This window comes from Anguilla rostrata, chromosome 13 (genome assembly GCF_018555375.3).
Source record: "Anguilla rostrata isolate EN2019 chromosome 13, ASM1855537v3, whole genome shotgun sequence".
Lineage (NCBI taxonomy): Eukaryota > Metazoa > Chordata > Actinopteri > Anguilliformes > Anguillidae > Anguilla > Anguilla rostrata.
Genome location: NC_057945.1, coordinates 42,058,624 through 42,085,683, shown reverse-complemented (window position 1 = coordinate 42,085,683; position 27,060 = coordinate 42,058,624). Strand labels below are relative to the sequence as shown.

General features: G+C 48.4%; 1 protein-coding gene and 1 long non-coding RNA gene across 5 annotated transcripts in view; one reads left to right on the top strand and one right to left on the bottom strand.

The window, feature by feature from the left end:
- The window catches only part of phc2b (polyhomeotic homolog 2b (Drosophila)), a 40,715-nt gene that overhangs the window by 3,881 nt on the left and 9,774 nt on the right, over positions 1 to 27,060 (bottom strand). Inside the window, exons 2-14 of one of the 2 annotated variants that reach the window (XM_064305205.1) lie at positions 19,943 to 20,188; positions 17,117 to 17,275; positions 16,239 to 16,316; positions 15,542 to 15,703; positions 13,419 to 13,571; positions 12,962 to 13,229; positions 8,954 to 9,237; positions 8,497 to 8,662; positions 5,008 to 5,216; positions 1,491 to 1,623; positions 1,093 to 1,210; positions 729 to 849; positions 187 to 475 (exon numbers count right to left, since the gene is read on the bottom strand). In XM_064305205.1, the coding sequence (XP_064161275.1) occupies positions 187 to 475; positions 729 to 849; positions 1,093 to 1,210; positions 1,491 to 1,623; positions 5,008 to 5,216; positions 8,497 to 8,662; positions 8,954 to 9,237; positions 12,962 to 13,229; positions 13,419 to 13,571; positions 15,542 to 15,703; positions 16,239 to 16,316; positions 17,117 to 17,275; positions 19,943 to 20,128 (2,326 nt within the window). In that variant the 5' untranslated portion in view covers positions 20,129 to 20,188. The remainder of the gene's footprint in view (positions 1 to 186; positions 476 to 728; positions 850 to 1,092; positions 1,211 to 1,490; positions 1,624 to 5,007; positions 5,217 to 8,496; positions 8,663 to 8,953; positions 9,238 to 12,961; positions 13,230 to 13,418; positions 13,572 to 15,541; positions 15,704 to 16,238; positions 16,317 to 17,116; positions 17,276 to 19,942; positions 20,189 to 27,060) is intronic. The other variant, XM_064305206.1, reaches the window with a different exon arrangement.
- LOC135237786 (uncharacterized) lies at positions 378 to 26,352 on the top strand. 3 transcript variants are annotated; one of them, XR_010324914.1, is made up of 3 exons: positions 378 to 496; positions 7,105 to 7,201; positions 24,384 to 26,352. It is a non-coding gene; the product is annotated as an uncharacterized LOC135237786 (long non-coding RNA). The 3 variants fall into 3 exon arrangements; XR_010324913.1 differs by lacking the exon at positions 378 to 496 and having other exon boundaries at positions 6,801 to 7,201; XR_010324915.1 differs by lacking the exons at positions 378 to 496; positions 7,105 to 7,201 and adding an exon at positions 19,936 to 20,063.

The following is a 27,060-nucleotide window of genomic DNA, read 5'->3' as shown; positions in this document are numbered from 1 at the left end:
CATGGCTACATGTAAGGGACAATAATCCATCCTTAAACAGGCAGAGTTACAGGCAAACGCATATGGCAAGTCTGCCACTGGATTCGAACCTTGGGCCTGGGACAGCAGTGTGTGACTCTCAGCCCCTAATCCTCTTACCTGGCCCTGGGACAGCAGTGTGTGACTCTCAGCCCCTAATCCTCTTACCTGGCAACGAGCGGATGAACCGCTGCACTTCCTCCACGCTCCACTGGGTGGGGTCGCTGGGCAGGAAGTGCTGGTTGAAGATGGGAGGCTCTCTGGCAGGGGTCCCTTCCTGGTCGGCTCCACGCTGGCCCTGGGGGGCCGGGGGGCCCGAGCTGGCCCCAGACAGAGGGGAGGGGGGACCCTCGAAGCTGGAGATGTCGGAGCACGGGCTGGACTCCCCCTGACTGGGATGGGACGGGAGTGGGGATGACACAGACCCCCCTATCGACTGCTGAGGAGCAGCTCGCTTCTGAAACAAACCACAGGGCAGGTCAGACCCCCGTACCCCCCTCACTTTTACACCTGCATAAATTGATTGTATGTAAAATACTGTAAACTGTGAAAGTCACTGAAAGGGTGTCTGATAAATTCCCAAAATATAAATATATACAAACGAGAACTAAACTTGTGACAAATAACACAGAAATAGCTGCTCTGTAGAAGAAAGTTTCACTTTGCTTTTGCTTTGGCTAAATAGCAGTAAAATGTAGACAGTGCCTTACCTGCTTTTTGGCCTCTGGGTTGTGGCGGGTGCCGTTGCGAGCTCTCCGTCGCCAGCGGCTGCTGCTTTTACTTCTGTCTGGGTGGAAAAGTCCAATCCGCTTCGAGCAGCCCACGTTGTACCTGTACAACACGGGTCAGGTGTTGAAATAACTCATCCTGGGGATTTCTCATTCCAGGCCACAGTCCTGACCATCACCCTTCTACAGCTTTGTACAGCAGAGCTAGCATGGCTCATCATATGAGACAGAGACCATCACCAATTCTAATTCTTCCTTTAGAACGGAATTTGAGTAAAAATTGAACAGTTCAGAGCAGACTGAAAATGTTTTTTTTTTTTTTGGTTTAAATTACCCAGCCACTAACCTTTTTGCACAGACTGTGGAGCAGAATCTCTTTGTGCCTTTGAAGTTGTAAGCAAAGTCCACCCAGCCACAGAACTCACACTGCAGTTTGGGCTCTTCTGCTTCCTGCGGTCTCAGTTCTGAAAGGAAGTGATGTCATCTGAGATCTGTCTCCATACGTCAGACACAGCCTCAAAGCCCAGTGTGGGCCAGCTTACTGATGCATTATGGGCCTTACTGTAGGCAGGATGTGGGAGTGAAATGGATGTTTAATGTGGCCCACCTGTCAGTGTCTAAAAATGAAACCCCGATCTGCAGCTTTCGCTCGGACAAATCCAGTCACGATACATCGGACAGTGCCGATAGAGGACTTTATACGACATTGGTGCTGGTGTCAGCGGGACTGAGCTCAATACTTACCCTGCTGGGACAGGTCTTCCATGTCGGAGTCGGGGGCGTGGGGGGGGTTGCTCTGCGGGGTTTTCTCTGGGTCAGAGGGCTGTTGCTGTGCGGCTTTCTTCAGGCCGTCCACCAGCAGTGGCACGCGCTCAACCTGCAGAGACAGCATCCTGCCACTGAGCGGCGCTCTCACCCACAGTACACAGCTCACACAGCTCACAGACACACAGCTAACAGAGTCACACAGTGGGGATTTACTGCTCTCACTCTGCTTAAGGGTACAACAGCACTGTCCTATGCAGGAATCAAACCTGAAGTCTTGGATTTACAGGCCCAGTTCCCTACCCATTACACTACCACCCAAAAGACCTCATTATTCCATATACTTTCACTAATTTGTGTGGTTGCTTCAGCAACCCACTGCCTGTTCTCTTGCACGCTTATTATTCTTATTTTCTTTCTGCCTAAATTTCTGAACTAGTTTTTGGGAAAAGATTTCCAAAAAGTTTTTTGGTTATTCCCACAGTCATTTTTGTGGTTAGGGGTGTGGTGTTTATTAAATTTGAGAATATTAGCGTTTTAAATGCTTTGCTATATGTGATGTACTAAATGAGATATTCACCTGATAAAAACTCTTCTTTAGTTGCATATTTAACCATTTTTAGCCATTTCATCCTGCAGGCCTCTAGTGTATGTTCTACCTGTTTGTAGCTGTTTTTTTCTACAGTCTATGATTAGTAGACAGCTAACTCCCTCTAGTGGTTACTTTCAGTATATTTTTAAATTAAAGTTCATGTGAGGCAATATTCCTTCTGACTAATAATTCTGCTATTTTGATCCTCCTTATTTTCAGCATATTGCAGTTGCATGTTTGGTGAAACAACCAGATGACCTAGCAGCCATTAAAAAAATACACCTTCCAATCTATATCGGTCTAATGTTTCAGAATGCACAGTCGAGACTACACTTTATAGCCTATAGCCCTATATACCACAAAGTGAGTACTTGTTGTTATTATTACAGAAGAGTATGATGAAGAATGTCGATAATGATGTAATAACAGCACTTCAATAATGCAATATGTACTACTACTACTACTAATAATCCTTTGCCTGATTTACATACCCATGCTAAAGCTTGGCAACTAAATTAACACTTCTTCAGGTAACAGCTGAACAACTACTGCAGCAACCACACAAAAGTTTGTTCATAAACCTTACATTCTAGAGTTATTTTAAATATTTAAAATATCATAGACAGTCTGGAGGTGGTAAGTACAGTCTCCACACATTTTCCACCAGTTCAGGTTGTGATATAGGCCGGAGTGTAGCACAGTGGGTAAGGAACTAGACTTGTAACCGAAAGGTCGCAGGTTCGATTCCCGGGTAAGGACACTGCCGTTGTACCCTTGAGCAAGGTACTTAACCTGCATTGCTTCAGTATATATCCAGCTGTATAAATGGATGCAATGTAAAATGCTATGTAAAAAAGTTGTGTAAGTCGCTCTGGATAAGAGCGTCTGCTAAATGCCTGTAATGTAATGATATTATTGTTTTTTGTTTCTCTTCTTAAGGCTGGTTCTGGGTACAGTCTGTATGCTTTCAGGATTTAGCACTTTGGTTCTTGGTCAACAGTTAACCTCCCTGAAATGACAAAGGATTCTGCAGTGCAGGGAATAAGGCCTGTTACACCTATGCATTTCAGACAGGAGAGAAACTGGGAAAGATCATTTATAGATCCAATCTATACTGGAATCTCCCGTCACTGTCCCTGTGGAGGATACTGTGTAAATGAATTAATCTATGAATCAGACCACCCAGGAGCTGGCTGCTTTGGGCCAGAGATTTACTGTGAGCACTTATGTTTATGTTTCTGCCTTCATTTAAATATGTTTTAGATATCATTCCAATTCAGTAGCTTGGAGTCCACTGAGGGCACAGACATGAGCACAAGGGAGCAGTGTGGAGTTTCTCCAGACACTGCCTGTGGAACATGTCGCTGCATTTCTGTGAAATTCTTGAAAAAGGGGAAATGTTACATAAAGTAATCACATTTCACAACTATTAAGTAAAGCTGTCAGCCATATCCTCATTGGTCCTCGGGCCACAGGAGTGGGTCAGTGAGCACAATGAGTCTACACTAGAAAGTGCTCAGCGAAATGTCACCAGCTTTCACGCACTGGACACTGAGCTGACCAACACACCATGCTCCACTCATTACAGCTCATTTCCACTTTCAGGAGCATCCAGGACCAGAGGCTCATTACTTATTCATTCAGATGGCCAGACTCCCTGCTGCACATATGAATGATTTATGGCCAGTGTTTGAGCGCAATGAACATGGAGCTCTGCTGTTTCCCTTAGGGCCTGTGGCTTAGTTACCCCAGGCGAAGCACAGCAGCTGAGAAACATGCAGCCTGCTAGCGCAAATACACATACAGCCTGCTAGCGCAGATACACCTGCAGCCTGCTAGCACAGCTAGCGCAGTTACACCTGCAGCCTCCTAGCGCAAATACACATACAGCCTGCTAGCAAAGATACACCTGCAGCCTGCTAGCGCAGATACACCTGCAGCCTGCTAGCAAAGATACACCTGCAGCCTGCTAGTGCAAATACACATACAGCCTGCTAGCACAGATACACCTACAGCCTGCTAGCACAGATTCACATACAGCCTGCTAGCACAGCTAGCGCAGTTACACCTGCAGCCTGCTAGCGCAGATTCACATACAGCCTGCTAGCGCAGATACACCTGCAGCCTGCTAGCAAAGATACACCTGCAGCCTGCTAGTGCAAATACACATACAGCCTGCTAGCGCAGATTCACATACAGCATGCTAGCACAGCTAGCGCAGTTACACCTGCAGCCTCCTAGCACAGATACACCTGCAGCCTGCTAGCAAAGATACACCTGCAGCCTGCTAGTGCAAATACACATACAGCCTGCTAGCGCAGATTCACATACAGCCTGCTAGCACAGCTACACCTGCAGCCTGCTAGCACAGAAACTGCTTGTACCTTAAACCCATCTGTAAGAGAGCCTCAACCAGGCAAGTAAATACCACCTGCAGCTTCATCCCTCCAAATGCACCAAGCTTACAGAAATGAGTCCAGCGGGTGCATGAATTAAGACTCCACACAACTCTGTGTCTGCTGCACACAGAGGATCACGCCCTGGAGTGCACATAGTGCTCCCGCAGTACAGCCTCTTACCTCCTGGGTGTGAAAGTCCGCCTGACTGTCTAACAGGGCGCCAGAGGAGCCGCGGGGGCCTGGGCTGTTTACTCCCTGCCTCTTCCCTGAGGGGTCCCTGCAGCTCTCTGAGTGGTGTGCGTGTGTGTCTGTGTGCATGCATCTGTGTGTGAGCGCAAGTGTCTGTATGTGTTTGTACATGCGTGTCTAAATGTGTGTATCTGTATGTGCTTGCGCATGTGTGTGTCTGAATGTCTGTGTGCGTGTCTGTATGTGTTTGCGCACGTGTGTGTCTGAATGTCTGTGTGCGTGTCTGTATGTGTTAAGGGTGGGGGGGGGGACGCACTGGGAAGGGCTCTGCTCCCTCCTGGATGACGAATCCCTCAATGACGTGCGTGAGGACCTGCGGTTTCACGATGGCTTGCGGCGGTTTGCTCTCCCCGTTCTGCGGTGTGCTGCCAGTCACAGTCGGGGCGTCGTTTTCGTTTCCTGAGGTCATGGCTGGAGGGAAGCCCAAAACTGGCCCGGAACCGTTCCTCTCAGCAACACCTGTACCTGCCCGCGACACACAAACAAGAAAATAAACTTACCATGCAATGCCCTCGTGATATGGCAACTGAGCATTTGGCGCAAATTAATGACAAATTCTATTAATGTAACTAAACACAATTAGCGTTCATTTGTGGGCTACTTCGGTCCAGTCGGTCTCTCAGATACCTTCCTGTAGCCAAAGCAACACGTGAGTCATTTAATGTTACTGTATTTGTTTTAAAAGTTGAAAAGCTTGTTCTGAGTACATGTGCGAAACAGAAAATGAAGTCCACGTGGTCCTGACATTTGTTTACTTTTTTGGATTACAGTGTTAAGTCCCTGAGTACGCGAGTGATCCGTAAACAAAGGCACATACGCGTCACCGATACTAGTTTCAAAACGGGTCCCATCGCAGAATCACTAGGCTCATCACAAACTGCAAAATCAACTCATTCAGGTTAGCCAGCTAGCGAACATACAACATTAGAGTAACCGGGTAGCTATCTACCTACAGACACGTAGCAAAGTCAACTTGGTTATTTTACTATGAATAAAAAAGTATTTTGTTCTGATAAATGCTTTAATCTTTTTCACTAACGCTTGTATGCAAACCAATACATTTTTTAACGGAACAATAACAAAACAAATTGTCAAGCGTTACGTCCGGACGAGCGAGCATGTATGAAAATCCGATCGTTGAAGCGAGAATCCCAAGCGCTTTATGTACATGCAAAGCTCGTGGCTAACAACCAATTGTAGTCTGCAGGCAGCACCTAGCATAGAAAATGCCTTTGTTCCTTTTTGTCAGTAGCTTCAAAACAATCCAACACTAATTCCATATAAACTATTCATTTATCTAGTCTGGTAATCGACTGGTAACTTTGCCAAACCGTGCATCTGATCCTTCGAACCTACCACAACAACAGAAACTTGGCCGCTTTTGTGCTGCCTCGCCTCGCGCCGCGTCGGACAAACCGATTCCCGTGCAGAAGCCACTGGGACTCACTGGCTCCAGGCGTCTTTGTACAAGACCTCTGAACAAGAAACAACGCGTCCGCGGCTATTGGCTCTTTGCGCCTGCTCTTCTAGCCAATGGTGACAGATAGTTTGTGGCTCGTTGCTATTACGATTGGCCAGCACGACGGCACATCCCCGCTCATGTGAAACGCATTGGGGAAGGCGAACGCGCGACGAAGTGTTTCAGTGGATGTTCTTCCGTTTCAGCCCACATATTTTTTTGTTTTCACTTTTGAGCTGTGTGGGTTGAAGTGCGTTTCGGTCAACATAGCTCCTTCTATGGATATTTCCTCTCGGATGTAATTATTATGGACATCAAAGCACGTTTATTCAAACGAATACGTAGAGTTCCGCATTTCTGTACGCATAGGCTTACATTGTATCATATGGTAGAAACTTTTCTTGTTTTTTTCTTTTTTGCTGGTTTTCAAACTCCAATCTGGGGGGGGGGGGGGGCGGGGGGCGGGGGGGAGAAGAGTGGAAGAGGACAGCAGCCCAGCTGGGCAGACTGCAGATGGTGGTGATGTCATAGACTGGGCTTCTGAGCTGCAGGGTCCTGTGTAGATTCAGCTCATGACACATGACCTGCCCAGGGAGCAGCAATAGAGGCCAAGGTCAACTTTTCAGTGGGGTGGGGTGGGGGCGGGCTGGGCTTCCTTTGCACCCTGATCCACTGCTCTAACCCAAACTGGGGGGAGCTCTCTCATGGTAACCCAAACTGGGGGGAGCTCTCTCACGGTACAGCTCCTTTTGTGAATAGCCATTTTAATTTCTGTAGGGACGGGACTGCTTGTGTCTTAGCTCTTGTTGCATGGAGGCTTTCATGTTGTTTGTCATTTTGTACCCACAAGCCTTTGCTCTTTAAAATGCTGCCTTTTCCCCCTCTTATCCACAGTTGGGAAATCCCAACTGCATGGTAGGCTTGTCTCATACTGAAACATCCTCCATTCCACAGTATCCGGAGAGCCCAGACCTGTACCGTGGCCTCTGAGGTGAGTAGCACTAGCCTCCACTTCCTGTCACTTAGTCCACTTCCTGTCACTGAGTCCACCTACTGAACTTTGCAGTTATTGCGCTGTAGACCCATGCAGTTATTGCGCTGCAGACCCACGCAGTTATTGCGCTGTAGAGCCATGCAGTTATTGCGCTGCAGACCCGTGCAGTTATTGAGCTGTAGACCCATGCAGTTATTGCACTGCAGACCCATGCAGTTATTGCGCTGCAGACCCATGCAGTTATTGCGCTGCAGAGCCATGCAGTTATTGCACTGCAGACCCATGCAGTTATTGCGCTGCAGACCCATGCAGTTATTGCGCTGTAGACCCATGCAGTTATTGCGCTGTAGACCCATGCAGTTATTGCGCTGCAGACCCATGCAGTTATTGCGCTGCAGACCCATGCAGTTATTGCGCTGCAGACCCATGCAGTTATTGCGCTGTAGAGCCATGCAGTTATTGCGCTGTAGAGCCATGCAGTTATTGCGCTGTAGAGCCATGCAGTCATTGCGCTGTAGAGCCATGCAGTTATTGAGCTGTAGACCCATGCAGTTATTGCACTGCAGACCCATGCAGTTATTGCACTGCAGACCCATGCAGTTATTGCGCTGCAGAGCCATGAAGTTATTGCCTGAGACCCATGCAGTTATTGCACTGCAGACCCATGCAGTTATTGCGCTGTAGACCCATGCAGTTATTGCGCTGTAGACCCATGCAGTTATTGCGCTGCAGACCCATGCAGTTATTGCGCTGTAGACCCATGCAGTTATTGCGCTGCAGACCCATGCAGTTATTGCGCTGCAGACCCATGCAGTTATTGCATCAGAAAACTACACTTCATGTCACTTATTAGATCAGAGGAATTGCTCTTGTATGATGAGGCAGGTGGTGCCCTTCCTCTCAAGGCTACACTATGGTCATGCATCACACATCATTATGTGCATTATGTGGCATCATGTAGCATCATGTAGCATTATGTAATGTAGCATCATGTAGCATTACGTAGCATGTCATTGATTTGTCTTTTTTTATTGGCTTGATATTCCACCCAGGAGGACATATTGCTGTTCATGACATGAATTATACTGTGTGTGTCCTGCAATTATGGCAGTTTAAGTTTCTCTGGATAGGAACATCGGCCAAATAAATACTTCTGTAGATGTATTAATCAAAACTCTGTTTAATGAAAACTTAAGTTTAGTGACCTTTTTGAATCATGTGGTTTGCATGATTCAAAAATATGATGTAGATACCCCCCCTCCCCATGGCATGATGTTGGTAAGAAGCTTTACCTTGTGGGGGGGGATTACTGGTGTCTGTTTCCTGCTGATCTGTGTTAGCCCTCTGGGGGGGTACAGATGTGGGCTGTGGGGAGATGGGGGTGGGCGGGCACTCCTTCACCACCTGGGGGGCGGGTTTACTGTCCTTACTGACACTGTCCTGGACCAATCGGGCGGCCTGGGTGTGAACAAGAGAACAGAGACAGAAATGAGACAGGAACCCTGAATGAAACACTCAAAGGTTTATATTATATTTCAGAAGTTGTATTGGTAAGATATTTGATATTGCATATAATTTTTAATCTAAAAATGCACCCAAAGTGGGGCAGTGTGTAGCCATTTCTCACCCCAAATTTGAATGTCAAATCACAGCTGCATTCATGCTGCAAACCCCACTGCTGTAGTGGTGGCAGGGGGGGGGGGGGGGGGGGTTTACTGTAGTGGGGGGGAGGGTTAGCGGGGTACTTACTGCCGTGGGGGTGGGCTGGATCTGCAGGTTGATGGCGGTGAGCTGGACCGGCTGAACTTTGTTCTGGCTCAGGGTGGGAGGGGCCTGGGCGTGGTGCCCTAGCGCCAGGGGGCTGACGGTGGAGTGGAAGATGGTGGCCTGCTGAGAGGGAGCTGGTTTGGGGAGCACCGGAATGGGTGGCGGAATGGTGGTATGCAGGAGCTGGGTCTGGGTCCGGGGGGGGTTGTGCTGCTGGATCACAAAGCCCTGCTGCTTGTTTTGGTGGAGCTGGATCTGAGCATATGCTGAAACACACACACACGCACTGGATCTGAGCATATGCTGAAACACACACACACGCACTGGATCTGAGCATATGCTGAAACACACACACACGCACTGGATCTGAGCATAGGCTGAAACACACACACGCTGGATCTGAGCGTACACTGAAACACACACACACGCTGGATCTGAGCGTACACTGAAACACACACACACGCTGGATCTGAGCGTACACTGAAACACACACACACACGCTCACAGATCAGAACCACGCGGCGGACAGGACACGGGTTCGAACAGCTTACTGTCTCACACAGTACCTGTGTGCACAGAGTGGCCCATGCCATCCACAGAAAGGTCCAATCCTCGCCTGAAAATACACAGCCTGTTCTGTTAGGGGACCCAGCCTGTTCTGTTATGGGACCCAGCCTGTTCCGTTATGGGACCCAGCCTGTTCTGTTAGGGGACCCAGCCTGTTCTGTTAAGGGACCCAGCCTGTTCTGTTAGGGGACCCAGCCTGTTCTGTTAGGGGACCCAGCCTGTTCCGCTCTGGAGCGCGTGGTTCTGCAGTTTCAGTCTGCTCAGAAAAAGTCACATATTTGCTGTGCCTGCTTTCGCCCATCTCACTGCTGTACAGCTATGGCCTCCATTAACATGCGTAGGGATGGCTATCCTTTAGATTTAGCCGATGGGTATCCTTTAGCTTTATCTGATGGGTATCCTTTATATTTATCTGATACCAGTGCTAAAATGATACTTCTAATAAGATATGGGTGCCTGAACGGATACCTTGTTTAAAATAAAGAGCAAAAAACAATAAAATTAACGCTGCGATTTGGCCCAGTGTGTACTGGTCTTATGGGAACTGGTGCCATAGTGGTACCAGGCTTCAGTACCCAACCATAAATATGCTTCTCTATAAAGAAGGGATAAATGTAAACTTCTCTCAAAATGATATGCGTTCATAAAAAGCAAATGTCTTCAATGATCTTTGAAACTATTCCAGTGTTCTCTGATTTCAGTGCCAGTGGGAGCAGGTGCAGGTCAGCACTCAAAGGGAGGTGTTGGGTCATGTGAAAACTGCAGATAAATAGCACTGAGCACTGAGCACAAAAGCAGATCCTAGCTGGGAGACGGAGATATTGGAAAAAGAGCACGGATTTTAAAATTCCCAGTGCTGAGACAGTCTTGCGTAAGATGACTCCCACGCCCTCGTCTCCCCGCCAACGCATGGCCAGCAGGGGGAGTCACTGAGCCCTGGAAAGCCCCGAAACTTCCCAAACACCCAGGAGCTGGCTACATGTAGAGAACTCTGTCTCCATTTCCTGTCCCTCAGGTGAACACAACGCTGCCGTGTGTCCCGCATTTATAAGTTGGGCAAATTAATTAATGACCAGAGGCCTGAGATGAAGGATGTAAAAGCAGGGAACTGTTCCCCTTAGCTCAAGTGATGCCAGATCACCTCCTCTTAAAATCCAGCGGTTTAAAGAGGTTCACAGTGTGTAGAAGTGGTCAGCATTAAATCTGGTTCTATTCCAAAACTGGCAGCCGTGCAGGGTAGTTAGAGAGCTTGGGTCGGTCAGGGACCGGGACCCCGGAAGCAGGCGATGAAAAGTCTAGAACCACAATGACTTCAAACCTTAAACAGCTGCTCTGAGCTCTTAGGCCTGCTGATCCGAATGAAATTCAATCCCTACTCTCTCTCTCTCCTGCTCTCAATCTCTATTTCTCTTTCCTGCTCTCTGTCTGTCCCCCCCTTTCTTTCTCTCTCTCTCTCTCATGCTGTATGTTCTGAAATGTGAGTGTGGTTATATAATAGATTTCAGAGGCGTTTGTGCGTTCCCACACTGCAGAGCTGATGGAATGGTGTGGGAGGAAGCTTCTGCAGTACAGGATGAATGAAACCATATTTCTATCTAAAGATGCTCCACTCAAACTGCAGCAAAGAAGTGCCTTTAGTCAATTTCTGAATGTTTCTGAAGCACAGACCAGCACATTCTGCCAGATCATACCTCATTCTGAGATGTGGGTGTGGCTCATGCTGAGATGTGAGTGTGGCTCATGCTGTGATGTGGGTGTGGCTCATGCTGAGATGTGGGTGTGGCTCATGCTGTGATGTGGGTGTGGCTCATGCTGAGATGTGGGTGTGGCTCATTCTGAGATGTGGGTGTGGCTCATGCTGTGATGTGGGTGTGGCTCATGCTGAGATGTGGGTGTGGCTCATGCTGAGATGTGAGTGTGGCTCATGCTGTGATGTGGGTGTGGCTCATGCTGAGATGTGGGTGTGGCTCATGCTGAGATGTGAGTGTGGCTCATGCTGTGATGTGGGTGTGGCTCATGCTGAGATGTGGGTGTGGCTCATGCTGTGATGTGGGTGTGGCTCATGCTGAGATGTGGGTGTGGCTCATGCTGAGATGTGGGTGTGGCTCATGCTGAGATGTGGGTGTGGCTCATGCTGAGATGTGGGTGTGGCTCATTCTGAGATGTGGGCATGGTTTTATACAGCCTGCCTGCTGCGTGGTAATCCCATCAGTCATTTTCTCTAGTGTCAGAGGTCAACCTTCCCCCTAACCCTGGACCCTTTCATTAGAAACCTAAACAAAACAAAGCTGTGTGTGAGCAGGTACACACACACACACACACACACACACACACATGTACACACACACACACGCATACACACACACACACACACACACACACACACACAAACAATTGCACAAACACTCATAATCACTCTCAGAACCGTATTCAGATGGTCACACAGATGCTGCTGCGTGTCTGAGTTGATGTGTGTGACTCACCCACAGGAAACACTGCCCCCCCACCCCCAGGGAGCTCACCCCCCAGGCAAATTCCCATTCGGTGTGGGGCTTATGTGAGGGTGCAGGAGGAGGGGCTTATGTGAGTGTGTAGGTGGGGGGCTAGAGGGCGGGAGTGAGCGCTTGCAGGAGCATGAGTGGTAAGGAGGTGGGGCTTATGTGTTGCAGGAGGCGGGCTATGGAGGGCAGAAGGGGGGCTTATGTGAGTGTGCAGGAGGCGGGGCTTATGTGAGCATGCAGGAGGCGGGGCTTATGTGAGCGTGCAGAAGGCGGGGCTTATGTGAGTGTGCAGGTGGACGGGCTTATGTGAGGGTGTTGGGGGTGCAGGTGGAGGGGCTTATGTGAGGGTGTTGGAGGTGCAGGTGGAGGGGCTTATGTAAGGGTGTTGGGGGTGCAGGTGGAGGGGCTTATGTGAGGGTGTTGGAGGTGCAGGTGGAGGGGCTTATGTGAGGGTGTGGGGTGCAGGTGAAGGGCTTATGTGAGGGTGTTGGGGCGTGGGGGCTTATGTGAGGGTGTTGGGGTGCAGGTGAAGGGGCTTATGTGAGGGTGTTGGGGGCAGGTGGGGGCTTATGTGAGGGTGTTGGGGGTGCAGGTGAGGGGCTTATGTGAGGGTGTTGGGGGTGCAGGTGGAGGGGCTTATGTGAGGGTGTTGGGGGTGCAGGTGGAGGGGCTTATGTGAGGGTGTTGGGGGTGCAGGTGGAGGGGCTTATGTGAGGGTGTTGGGGTGCAGGTGGAGGGGCTTATGTGGGGTGTTGGGGTGCAGGTGAAGGGGCTTATGTGAGGGTGTTGCGGTGCAGGTGGAGGGGCTTATGTGAGGGTGTTGGGGGTGCAGGTGGAGGGGCTTATGTGAGGGTGTTGGGGGTCCAGGTGGAGGGGCTTATGTGAGGGTGTTGGGGGTGCAGGTGGAGATGAAAGCGCTTACCTGGAGCAATGAGTGGGTGGCTGCTGATGGTGGTGCTGCGGCTCATGTTAACCACACGAGGCTCCGCTCCAGCAGCTCCTTCCCCCTTCTTCCCCCCCTCTGGGGTGATCTCGGGCGGGACCCCCTTCGACACGGGCCCCTGGACCCCCTGAGCCGCACCCTTTAGCAAGGAAGTGGGCTGTTTGAGGCTCAGGCCCTGCAGCTGGGCTTGGGACGGGGAGGCTGGCAGTGTTGCCCCCTGCTGGCCTCGAATGGCCAAGTTCTGCACCTGCAGGGATGCAGAAGTGAGTGCTTTCCGGATTCACTCAATAAAGCCACTTGAATTTATATTAAAGCTAAACATGTAAAATGGGAATGTTCAACATTTAAAGTGTCAAAGGTGAAGGGTGTGCGTGTGTGTGTTTGTGAATGAGACTGTGTGTGTGTGTGTATGTGTTTGAGTGCGTGTGTGCCTTACCTGTGCAGTGGCAGGCTGTTGTCCAGCAGGTGGGGCTGTGGGCTCGGGTGGCACGGTGGTGACAGTGGCAGTAGGGGTAAAGATGAGCTGGGGGGATAAAGGAACAGCACGCCCTAGGCTCCTAGCTACTTGCACAAGGTTACTTTGCTGTGCCTGGAAAACCACACATTAAAAACACCAGCGTTCAGTCTGCACATGTGCAACACAATCCAGCACAATTAACACAGCCACTTAATCTACATTCCTCCACACCTGTGTGGAATAGCCTGCCAGGTCACACAGTACAGGCAGAAACTCTGGGGGTTTTCAGGATCAGGCTTGATATGGTGTTAGATATTATCTAGTGTGTAGGTAATCAGAGCACTAGGTACACTTTAGTGGTAGGAAAATGGAATTGAGCATTGTTGGGCTGAATGGTCTGTTATGTTATGTTATGATAGGGTACGCTAAAGCGGTCTGCTGATGCGGTGTTGACACGTACTGTAGTGCAGTGATAATTTGTTGTGAATCCCAGCCCCCCCACATTCTTAAAGCCCCTCCCTGTTCTTAAAGTCCCTCCCTGTTCCTAAAGCCCCTCCCTGTTCCTAAAACCCCTCCCTGTTCCTAAAGCCCCTCCTTGTTCTTAAAGCCCCTCCCTGTTCCTAAAACCCCTCCCTGTTCCTAAAGCCCTCCCTGCCCTCACTGTTCCTAAAACCGCTCCCTGTTCCTAAAACCCCTCCCTGTTCCTAAAGCCCCTCCCTGTTCCTAAAGCCCCTCCCTGTTCTTAAAGCCCCTCCCTGTTCCTAAAGCCCCTCCCTGTTCCTAAAGCCCCTCCCTGTTCCTAAGGCCCCTCCGGTCTCTACATGGGTCTGATCCCCAGTGACCCACCAGAGATCTGCTTGCAACATGCAATGTGAGCTGAGCTGTTGGCTCCATCAGTAAAACAAAGTCAATGGATTTTGCAATATAACAATATAGAACTATAGCAACATAGCAATGCAGTATTATAGCAATATTACAATATAGCAATAAAGAAACAATAAACAAACTAGGATTGATAGATAGATAGAACGATAGATAGAAAGATAGAAAGATAGATAGATAGATAGATAGATAGATAGATAGATAGATAGATAGATAGATAGATACGGACATGTTAGATGGGTTTAATTCTGTATCATTTTCTCTATGTAGTGATAAAACACACCATACACATTTGCACATGATTCAACATAAGATGCAGTTAGAATGGAATACAAAAATCTTAGCTAGATAGTATTACACTGTATTCTGTATCTGCACACATTGGCACACATAAATGCAGACATTTACTCTGAATTTCAGTGTGATGATACAAAACCATAGAATCTAACAGGTGTAAATGGGTTAGTGTAAGTCGTTCTGGATAAGTGCATCTGCTAAATGCCTGGAACGTTTAAACCATTTAATCTAACAGATATAAACGCACGGAAGTGAAATGCAGTAAGACATTGCTCTCGTGATCCTGTAGAGCAGGGTATAAAAGATCCGTCAGCCTACAGCGTCACTGATGACAGAAATGCAAATTAAGGATTCATGACCTCATTTATCAAACCTGAATATGGGTTTATACTTTCTGTCAGAGTTTCTAATTGCTTAAGAATTGTGAAGGGAAGACCTTTCTTTATGCATTCAGAGAGCATTTAATTCATAACTGCAGACATATTAAACTGCAGTTACAGCCCTGCTAGCTGCCAACTAACATGAATACTGCCTGTATTACAGTACAGTAAGAGACACGGACTACACAACACAAACCACACCTTTTGAAGACGAATATGCTTGTTGTGTGTCTGTGTGAGGGAGAGACAGATCTAATGATGACTGATGTGCACACAGACATGCTAATGCTTACAATCTGAGCTCTAAAGAGTGATGTGTGCACACAGACATGCTAATGCATACAATGTGAGCTCTAAAGAGTGATGTGTGCACACAGACATGCTAATGCTTACAATGTGAGCTCTAAAGAGTGATATGTGCACACAGACTTGCTAATGCTTACAATGTGAGCTCTAAAGAGTGATGTGTGCACATAGACATGCTAATGCTTACAATCTGAGCTCTAAAGAGTGATGTGTGCACACAGACTTGCTTTTGCTTACCATCTGAGCTCGGAGGTACATCTGTGCCTGGCTGGCAGTGAGGGTGGGGCTAGAGGGGTTGCCTAGCAACACAGCTGGCTGCGAGATCCCGGTGGGGGCGGAGCTGACACTCTGCGCCCTGCTGATTAGCTGAGCTGCTGCTGGGGGTGTGGCCAGGTTTATCTGGGGAGAAGTCCAAGAGAGGAGAGGGATATCACCTTGTTCTGCAATAAAAAATCAATGGCCTTCAAGAAAACCAGTAAAACCTCACAAGACCCACAAGAGCTTAGAAAACATAACAAAATAGCAAACTAAAAAAACAAGAAAAATCAACCTCAGAATGGTGTGAAACAGGCGTTTAATTCATCTATGTGCTTATAACAGAGAGGAAGTGGCATAGTGCTGGGTCTCGAGTACCTACCCTTTTGACATTTCACTCAAAAGGTTCCCTCCTGGAGGTTGTTTTTTATACATATGACGTAATCATCATCATCATCACTAAGCAGAGGACACTCACATTAAAAATGGCTTCCCCCTCACACATATATCATTCCAAATGGCCTCTCCTCAGTGGTCACAGAGAAAGCAGCTTGTGGTGCGTTACATGGCGGCAGGAGTTTCTTTTAACACCATAATTAGGGCCTCTGGTCAGACCAGGTCAGCTGGTAGAACCGGCAGGGAGTTATACAACCGGGCCATGTATGCAACTCGTTCTCACCGTGGTTTGGGAAGATCCTGTCTGCGGGGAAGATGTTCCATTTTGATTTGATCCTTGTCTCCCAGCAGCAATGCTGGCCTGTGAAACAAAGGTCATGGTAATTGGGGGGGGCTTAAAATCAGAGAAATTCTAACAGATAATCCAATTAATCAATCATAAAACACATGAAGACATTCCATGACATTATATTAGTATTGCACACCTATAATGTGCATGGATTTAACCCCTGAACAAATAACCTGATGTGGAACTGGGCTCCTGCTCAGTGAAGGAGGGAATGGGAAGAGCAAGGTGTGGAATGGGTGAAAAAATGGAAAGGTGCCCTGGGAACATAACCAGTGGATGTTATATGATTGTGTCCCAGAATGCATTGACACGAATGTTGAATTCTGCTGATGTGCTGTATTGAGAGCTCTGTGCTAATTTTGTAGGGTCTCCGTGTGTGTGCGTGTGTCTGTATGCATCTGTGCGTGCGTCTGTATGTGTCTGTGTGTCTGCATGGGTCTGCGCATGTCTGCGCGTGTGTGCATGCGTCTGTGTGCGTCTGCGTGTGTCTGAGTGCGTCTGTGTGCGTCTGCGTGTGTCTGAGTGCATCTGCGTGTGTCTGTGTGCGTCTGCGTGTGTCTGCATGGGTCTGCGCATGTCTGCGCGTGTGTGCATGCGTCTGTGTGCGTCTGCGTGTGTCTGAGTGCGTCTGTGTGCGTCTGCGTGTGTCTGTGTGTGTCTGCGTGGGTTTGCACATGTCTGTGTGTGTCTGCGTGCATCTGCGTGTGTCTGTGTGTTTGCGTGCGTCTGCGTGTGTCTGTGTGCGTCTGCGTGTGTCTGTGTCTGCATGCGTCTGCTTGTGTCTGCGTGCATCTGCGCGTGTCTGCACTCACCTGCTGCACGGCAGCCAGGCTCTGTAGCTGCGCGCTGTTGAGCTGCTGCTGCTGCAGGGCTGCGGTATGCAGCATGAGGTGCTGCTGCTGCGCTGCGTACATCTGCTGCAGATACTGCGCAGCCGTGCTGGGCTGCCTGTGCAGGGCCTGCTGGATCACCTGTGAGGGGGGAGAGGGGGAGGGGGTGGGGAGTGGCGGGGGAGGGGGGAGTGGAGGGGAGAGGGGAGGGGAGGAGGGGGGGAGGGGGAGGGAGAGTATCTATTAAGAAAAAGTGTCATTTGCTAAGTGGTCACTGTCTGGATTTATTTGTGTGTTCCCTCTTTCCTAGTGGATCAGCAGAATTGAAGTCTGATTGGACAGGATGTGCTACCAAGGGAACGCCTCAGGTCCAATCACAGCCAAACACCAGAAAATACATCTTTGGAAAAAAAGCCTAAATAAGCTGGCAGGAAAAGGAGGGACCAGTAGCCCCTCCCTGGTCTGGTTCCACAAGAGTCAGGACAGAATCTGACTAGCCCAGCGGGCTAAGAGTCAGCTAGGCTAGGGTGCCATGGCAATCTCAATTTGCAGTCATCAGTGACTCTCAGAACACAGGTTCCCACTGAGTGCAGACACCCCCCCCCCCACTCCCCCCTGAGCACAGACACCACCCCACTCCACCCTGGGGCGGGCACACTGAGGTTCAGCCAGCACCAGCATGCGCCTTACTGGCTATTGCATACTGGTTCGTTATTGGGAGGAATTCTTTTGATTGCATTAAGGTGGCTACGAAATGATAAGATGGAGGACAGTGGTCCATCCTCGGACTCCTGGCTATGCTGGTTGTCGTTCCAACTACAACTGCAATCCGTGAATTTTAACAAGCTGATCATTTTCCTTAATTAGGTGCTTTTCATGTTTTGAAGGATTATTAATCCTCTTAAGCCACCTTGTGTAACACATAGCTGTGCATGCCATGGAGAGTGACAGAGCTTGAGAACTGCATTGGGTCACTGCCAGCGCAATTGCACTTCTGCGGTCTGCCACAGGGTGTCAGTAGTACAAAACCTAAGACTTTTTCCACATAGAATTCATATATATCTTGTTAATTTCAGATTTTGTATTGCACAACTGTAACACACAGTGGTTTTCTAAGCCACTAGACAAAGATGGTTCTAAAATATTTGCAACCCAAGCCAGAAACATGAACTGAATTGTTTGACCAATTAAACGGTTTTTAGCTCCATTGCCTGTCAATGTTACTTCAGTTAAAATAATCTGACTGGTACAGCTCTGCGCTGGTTCTGTTAACAGGCTGGTCTGGGCTGTGCGCTGGGTCAGTGCTGTGTGCTGGGCTGTGCGCTGGGTCAGTGCTGTGTGCTGGGCTGTGCGCTGGGTCAGTGCTGTGCGCTGGGCTGTGCGCTGGGTCAGTGCTGTGCACTGGGCTGTGCGCTGGGTCAGTGCTGTGCGCTGGCTGTGCGCTGGTTGGCTGTGTGCTGGCTTGCATGGTCAGTGCTGTGCGCTGGGCTGTGCGCTGGTCAGTGCTGTGCGTGGCTGTGTGCTGGGTCAGTACTGTGCGCTGGCTGTGCGCTGTCATGCTGTGCGCTGGGCTGTGCGCTGGGTCAGTGCTGTGTGCTGGCTGTGCGCTGGTCAGTGCTGTGCGCTGGCTGTGCCTGGTCAGTGCTGTACCTGACGTGCGCTGGGTCAGTGCTGTGCGCTGGGTGTGGCGGCAGTGCTGCGTGGGCTGTGGCGGTCATACGTGCGCTGGACTGTGCACTGGGTCAGTGCTGTGCGCTGGGCTGTGCGCTGGGTCTGGGCTGTGTGCTGGGCTGTGCGCTGGGTCAGTGCTGTGTGCTGGGCTGTGCGCTGGGTCAGTGCTGTGCGCTGGGCTGTGCGCTGGGTCAGTGCTGTGCGCTGGGCTGTGCGCTGGGTCAGTGCTGTGCGCTGGGCTGTGCGCTGGGTCAGTGCTGTGCGCTGGGCTGTGTGCTGGGTCAGTGCTGTGCGCTGGGCTGTGCGCTGGGTCAGTGCTGTGCGCTGGGTCTGGGCTGTGCACTGGGCTGTGCGCTGGGTCAGTGCTGTGCGCTGGGCTGTGCGCTGGGTCAGTGCTGTGCGCTGGGCTGTGCGCTGGGTCAGTGCTGTGCGCTGGGCTGTGCGCTGGGTCAGTGCTGTGCGCTGGGCTGTGCGCTGGGTCTGGGCTGTGTGCTGGGCTGTGCGCTGGGTCAGTGCTGTGCGCTGGGCTGTGCGCTGGGTCAGTGCTGTGCGCTGGGCTGTGCGCTGGGTCAGTGCTGTGCGCTGGTTCTGTTAAGAGGCTGGTCTGGGCTATGCGCTGGACCTGTTATCAAAACTGAGTAATTACAAAGCTGTGTATCCTTTAGTTATACAGTAGTCAGAAATGAAACAGTAATATAGTTTTTATTATGTTATCATTACTAATGGTAAAGACAGATGGTACAGAGTACCATATTCTCATATTGTGGACTGCTCAATGATTGGCCAAGAGCTGTCATATGTGGTATTTACACCAATCAGATGAGAATCTTAAGTGAGATCAAACCAATGTAGCCATGTTGTGCAATCTTATAGATGTGCAATGTCAAATATGGCCAGCAGGTGGAACCAGTACTCCTCAGATCAGCACTGAACTATGCCGGTCTATTACATCAGTGCACAATACTGGCGTGTGCCATGATCCACAGATTTTATTCATTACTTTTGAGAATACTCTGTTCCACACCGTTTTAGAAAAACCAGCATGATATTTATGTGTGTTTGGGTCTGTATACTACAGTGTTTGGCAGTTAGGAAGATGTGTATTTTAGAGAGCGTGTCTGTTTGTGTGTGCAGTACCTGGACGGTCTGTCTGTCGGGGATCCCACTGTAGACGGAAATCTGGGGTACAGACGGCCTTGCAGAGCTGCTAGTGTTGCTGGTGCTGGTGCTGGTGCTGCTGGTGGTGCTGTTGTTCGAGGTACTGCTGCTGCTGATGGGGGTGGTGGTGGAGCTGGAGGCCAGGGTGCCCTGTTCACTGTCCATAGTGCCTCTCAACAGGGGGGCCCTGTCTGCTCAGCTGCCACAGCCGCAAAGTCTCTTTACCTGTCCGAGATCGCAGCAAGTACAGCCTGTCAGTGCTTCAGCAGAGTTATGCGTTTACCATACTCAGCTTCAGCAGAGTTATGCGTTTATCACACTCAGCTTCAGCAGGGACAATGCGTTTATCGCACTCAGCTTCAGCAGGAGCACTGCGTTTATCACACTCAGCTTCAGCCATGCGGTCACCACACTCAGCTTCAGCAGGAGCACTGCGTTTATCACACTCAGCTTCAGCAGAATTATGCGTTAACCACACTCAGCTTCAGCAGGAAAAATGCGTTTATTACACTCAGCTTCAGCAGAGCCATGCGTTTACCACACTCAGCTTCAGCAGGAGCACGGCGTTTATCACACTTAGCTTCAGCAGAGTTATGCGTTCATCACATTCGGCTTCAGCAGAGTTATGCGTTTATCAAACTCAGCTTCAGCAGGAGCCATGTGTTTATTACACTCAGCTTCAGCAGAGTTATGCATTCATCACACTCAGCTTCAGCAGAGTTATGCATTCATCACACTCAGCTTCAGCAGAGTTACGCATTTATCACACTCAGCTTCAGCAGAGTTATGCATTTATCACACTCAGCTTCAGCAGAGTTATGCGTTTACCACACTCAGCTTCAGCAGGGACAATGCGTTTATCACACTCAGCTTCAGCAGAGTTATGCGTTTACCACACTCAGCTTCAGCAGGAACAATACGTTTACCACACTCAGCTTCAGCACTCTCTGTATTTAAGTTCCCTTGCCATACTGGCTCCATGTTTTAGTAGTAATTGGTACAATATGGGCTTCACTCTGGAGAAAATAATCTGTTCTTGAGGATAAGTGCTGGTTATGATTGTTTTGTATTGTTTTGTGCTTTGATTTTGGCAGAATATTAGTGGTGACATCTGCTTTTAGTAAGCATCATTAAGGGAGCTGAGGGTTCTTAATTATTCATGATGGCTGCTGTACATACTGGGCACATAGTACTCACAAAAACTGACATAAAAGACTGTGCTGATATTATATGAATAATTATAAGGGCTATGTTTATTTAGAATATTAGGCATATGAAAAAGGAATCCAATTCCATTTACCATTTACCATTTACCATTTTGACTGAAGTCATTTAGACGTATACCATGTGTTCAGGATTTGAAATAATTGTACATTTTTTGTTGTTAATTTTCTAATACTTCAATTGCTGGTACATATTCTTTACATTGCTTCTCATAAAGGGGGGGGGGGGGGCATCCCGGGAGCTCTGGGGGGGGGGCATCTCGGTAGCTCGGGGAGGTACGGCTCGTCTCATATTTCTTATTGAACCCACTGAGAGATGCTGTGGTTTTGGGTGAAGGAGCCAGTGTGGATTATGGGAAAGGCCATCACACCACATGGGCGACCTCTCAGTTCTATTATGTCATTCTACCCTGTGTGTTTTCCTAATGTGACTCAGATCATACGGGAGAAATTCAACTCAAGAGTCTGGTTTAAATAAGCAGCTCCCACACCATCTCATGTCTCCCTTTCCAGAAGGACTCAACCAATATTTTGACCACACTTCACCCGTTCAGTAGGGAACACAACATGTGAGGACATCTAGTAAATAAATTCAGATGATCATGGAAACAAGGCTGACCTATAAACACTCTACCAACCGCCACCCCCCTGACTGAACAAGGGCATAAACATACACTGCACAGACTTTTTCCACTTGTTTTTTATTTTTATATGTGTCTTCTCTATGATCAATGCTGTGATTTTCTCATTGGTAATATCTGGTAGCCTCTAAAAGCCCAATCAAAGTCTTACGGTGGAATATCTGAAATATCCTAATATTGACTGCAGCAAAGATGCTGCTGCAGGACTGAGGCCCTGTGGGATAGTATGCAAAGGGTCCCTTTAGTGTGAAATCAGTGCTTTTAATACTGTATTATATCATTACAGGCATTTGGCAGACGCTCTTATCATATCGCTCTTTACCTGGCTATATCCACACAGTTATCACTGTCCTTCAGTTGCTGTTGCATAGCAATCCAAGTCCTATCAGTCAATCCATGAAGCACCCACACAAGACCTGTCAAACAATCCCTGACCCACCAACAAGCCCATTGAATGATTACCGAAACATTTACACACAGCTCCCCCATTGAAAACAACAGAAATCTCACAATAGGCTCATCAATCAATTATTGGACTACCCATTCCAGGCTCATGAAACAAACACAGATTCACAAACACTAGGCTGATGAAACAGTTACTGAACTATCCTCACCAGGGGGGATATTTAACAATGCCATTATCCAGCTAACTCAGTGTTCCTCACCAGGGGGGATATTTAACAATGCCGTTATCCAGCTAACTCAGTGGTCCTCACCAGGGGGATATTTAACAATGCAGTTATCCAGCTAACTCAGTGGTCCTCACCAGGGGGATATTTAACAATGCCGTTATCCAGCTAACTCAGTGTTCCTCACCAGGGGGATATTTAACAATGCAGTTATCCAGCTAACTCAGTGTTCCTCACCAGGGGGATATTTAACAATGCCGTTATCCAGCTAACTCAGTGTTCCTCACCAGGGATATTAACAATGCCGTTATCCAGCTAACTCAGTGTTCCTCACCAGGGGGATATTTAACAATGCAGTTATCCAGCTAACTCAGTGTTCCTCACCAGGGGGATATTTAACAATGCAGTTATCCAGCTAACTCAGTGTTCCTCACCAGGGGGATATTTAACAATGCAGTTATCCAGCTAACTCAGTGTTCCTCACCAGGGGGATATTTAACAATGCAGTTATCCAGCTAACTCAGTGTTCCTCACCAGGGGGATATTTAACAATGCTGTTATCCAGCTAACTCAGTGTTCCTCACCAGGGGGATATTTAACAATGCTGTTATCCAGCTAACTCAGTGTTCCTCACCAGGGGGATATTTAACAATGCAGTTATCCAGCTAACTTAGTGGTCCTGCTTCATGAATCAGGGCCCTGAATGTTGTTAAACTCTCCACATTAGAGCTGTGGACTGATCACAGCAATGTCCACATCAGACATTGAGAGTTAGTTTTTGTCTTCACGCAGAGCATCAACACACACACACACATGCATATATACACGCACACACATTCACACACAACACACACACTCAGGTCATCAGCTGTACTGTAACGTAGTGAACCAAATTTCAACACTTACTGACTTGCATGTACTGGCCTCTGTTAGAGGAGGGGTTTATACAAGCATATGGACCAGAGTGATCTCCTTCTTTAAGAGCCTAATGAAGGAGCACACCTCCTCCTACACACCTCCACCCCACATCAGCTGCTCTCTTTCTCTCCTTCTCTCTCCCCCCCTCTCTCTCTTTCTCTCCTTCTCTCTCTCTTAAATTAAAGTTTTTCTATGAATGTGGTACTTTTATATTTTACATTTTTAATATTTAATATTGTGTACTGTGATTGTTTTTAATGCATGGCAATGGGAACCAAATTAACTTCCCTAAATGTGATAGTGAAGTATCGCCTGACTGTGAGCCAATCAGAAAGCAGGAAACGGACCCAGTGGTAAATTTGGAGGGGGGGGGGGGTGGGTCACGAACATGAACTAGAAGAGTGCACTCAGTAGAGTGCAGGTCTCCGCCAGGCATTCCAAATGGAAGCAGTTGTTGATCACTTGCGGCCCCTAGCGGCCGGTTAGGAGTTAGCACTCAATCTATTTCAATGGACAACAATGATGGAAATTAATTGAAATGAAATACTTGTCATTGACCGATTTGCAAAATATTTGAGAATTCAGATCCTTGGCCTGCTGCCAGCATGCACAACAAATATTAGGCTGATCGGCCCAGTAGTATGCGAGATTAGCTGCAAACAGAGACACAAACACACGCACGCACAAACACACACACACACAAACACACACACACACGCACAAACACACACACACACACATGCACAAACACACACACACACACGCACAAACACACACATGCACAAACATACACACACACGCACAAACACACACACACACACATACACATGCACAAACACATACAACCAAACGCATAATCCCCTCCAGGCTTCACCTGGCAGAGATAACAAACTGCAATACCTCACCCCAACACCAGCCAAGCAGTATAGGGAAGCAGGCTCAAATCAGACTGTCTGTTTGTTTTGGTCGCCTTCCTTTTTTAGGACTGAAACCCTAACCTCTCTCCCAGGCACATAGTGCGCGCAAACACCGAGCCTCCAACTGACAGCTCAATCTGACAGGCCTCCTGCTTCTGCCCGTGTCAATCACACCGCCATCCACTCCTGGGGCCTGCCTGTCACACCGCCATCCACTCCTGGGGCCTGCCTGTCACACCGCCATCCACTCCTGGGGCCTGCCTGTCACACCACCATCCACTCCTGGGGCCTGCCTGTCACACCGCCATCCACTCCTAGGGCCTGCCTGTCACACCGCCATCCACTCCTGGGGCCTGCCTATCACACCGCCATCCACTCTTGGGGCCTTCCTATCACACCGCCATCCACTCCTGGGGCCTGCCTATCACACCACCATCCACTCCTGGGGCCTGCCTATCACACCACCATCCACTCCTGGGGCCTTCCTATCACACCGCCATCCACTCCTGGGGCCTGCCTATCACACCGCCATCCACTCCTGGGGCCTGCCTGTCACACCGCCATCCACTCCTGGGGCCTGCCTATCACACGGCCTGCCTGTCACTGCGCCCAGCTGTAATGAAAGTAGTAGACTTACATTCCATTAAGTTCATATCATCTTCCCATACCCCAATATCAGCAGAAAGCATCTTGCGGTCACAGACCGAATCATAGACCAATGCTACGCTACTCTGGGGTGCTAACAGATACGTCATGTGCCAAAAATTTTTCTGCAATGCTGCTAATAAAGCTTATTTTCATTTCAGAAAATTAACCCTATGCTGATGTCCTAACGGGTATCTATGGCCTAATTACAGGAATACAGGAACTCCAGCGGTCTTCTCTGCAGTCATAAACTAATTTAGACGAGGTGTCAGACAACCACGGTCCCTTACAGCACTTGAGGGCAGAGCACCACAGTGGAAACCTCCATTAGAAACTCCACATCGTTCTGGATATGAGCATCTGTGTGTGACTGTAACGAGAAAAGTCCTGTGTGAAATTACAGGTATGCTTCATCATGGACTGCATTTTATATAGCACTTTTCAATTGATGCCTTTTATTCACCCATTCACAAACACTCACAAACACTCACACACCAACGGTGAAAGGCTGCCATGCAAGGTACCAATCAGCTCGTTGGGAGCAATTAGGGGTTAGGTGTCTTGCTCAGGGACACTTCAACACGCCCAGGGTGGAGGATCGAACCGGCAACCCTCCGACTGCCAGACAACCGCTCTTACCTCCTGAACTATGTCGCTCATCCTGGGGGAGATACAGAGCACTGGGGGACCTTAAACAGGTAGACTCTATATCATCATCATCCTCATCATCAACAACAACAACACTATGAACCATATTTAAGTTAGGAGAAAAATACTGTATCAAATTTATTTTGTGCTTATTAGTAATGGATAATGACTATATGGTTTTGAAAGCACATTTATATTTGGAGGACTTTTATTTTTGTTGGAACTTTAATTTTGAAAGATCAATTAGGCACCTGCTGTTTTCTCAAGATGGCGCCTTACTGAGCACCACAGTCAGAAAAAGTAGTTTGGCAGACACTAGTGCCAACAGGTTTTCATCAGCTTCATGCTCCATTTTGCTTTGCTTTACCTTAAGTTTGCCTTCATTCTTAAGTATAATTGGATTATGTTCTCCCTTACAACTGGAGGATCCTCCATTGATGGCTTCTCTCTCAAGCACAAAGGTATGGCTTGCTTTACTAAATCAGCTGTTCTGGTGTCTATCTGTGGCTGTGGAAAAATGAGCTGAACCAGACCAGCTGTTGCAATTGTACCGGGAATAATTGTGAATTGTTGGGAACTGAGATTATTGTTTGTTTGCTGGAAGGAGTTTGGAAATTGTATTTGTTTTGAATTGTCTGGAGCAGAGGTTGTGTCAGACGTTCACTGAACAGGAGTACTGGTTTGTGAGTCTCCATACAAACACTTTCTCTACTATTTTATTTCACAGTTTGTCCACTTAATAAAATTAAACATGAGCCCATGTTCAAAGCACTGCATTGTTGACTCGTGTGATTGGCCACATCAGGACAAAGCGCAGCAGTGTTGGCCTGTGTGATTGGTCAGTATTGAACCGTGTGATGGTCACAATAGGAACTGTGGGTGAGAGTGTAGATTTATTCATTATGAGCGGTAAGGTAAATAATTTTTGTCAACCCTCGTCCCTGGCTTTGTTAGCAGCTACGGTGTTACATTTTACCATTATGAGTGTTTTGCATTCTTCATATCCGTCCATTATATCCATCCATACCAGCCTTCTTTCCTCAGGTGAGAAATGTGCTGCTCAAGTGTGGTTCATGCTCTGCTGCTATAGGCTCACTTTTTCAGACACGGCCACTTTTATGGGAACGCGTGCAGAGTTTGATTAACAAAGCCCATGTTCACTTAGCAAGTTGATAACCACCTTTGTGATTCTGCTTAAGCCTGTTTGCGGTTATTGGGTTTTGGGAAGCCAGCTAGCAGAAAGAAACCCTGGGTATATTGAGTTTCCTTTGTAGTACACCCCTCTGGGCATAGGGCAGCAGTGTTACTCTGATTGGGGGCTGGCCTGGATGTAGTACACCCCTCTGGGCATAGGGCAGCAGTGTTACTCTGATTGGGGGCTGGCCTGGATGTAGTACACCCCTCTGGGCATAGGGCAGCAGTGTTACTCTGATTGGGGGCTGGTGTGGATGTAGTACACCCCTCTGGGGCATAGGG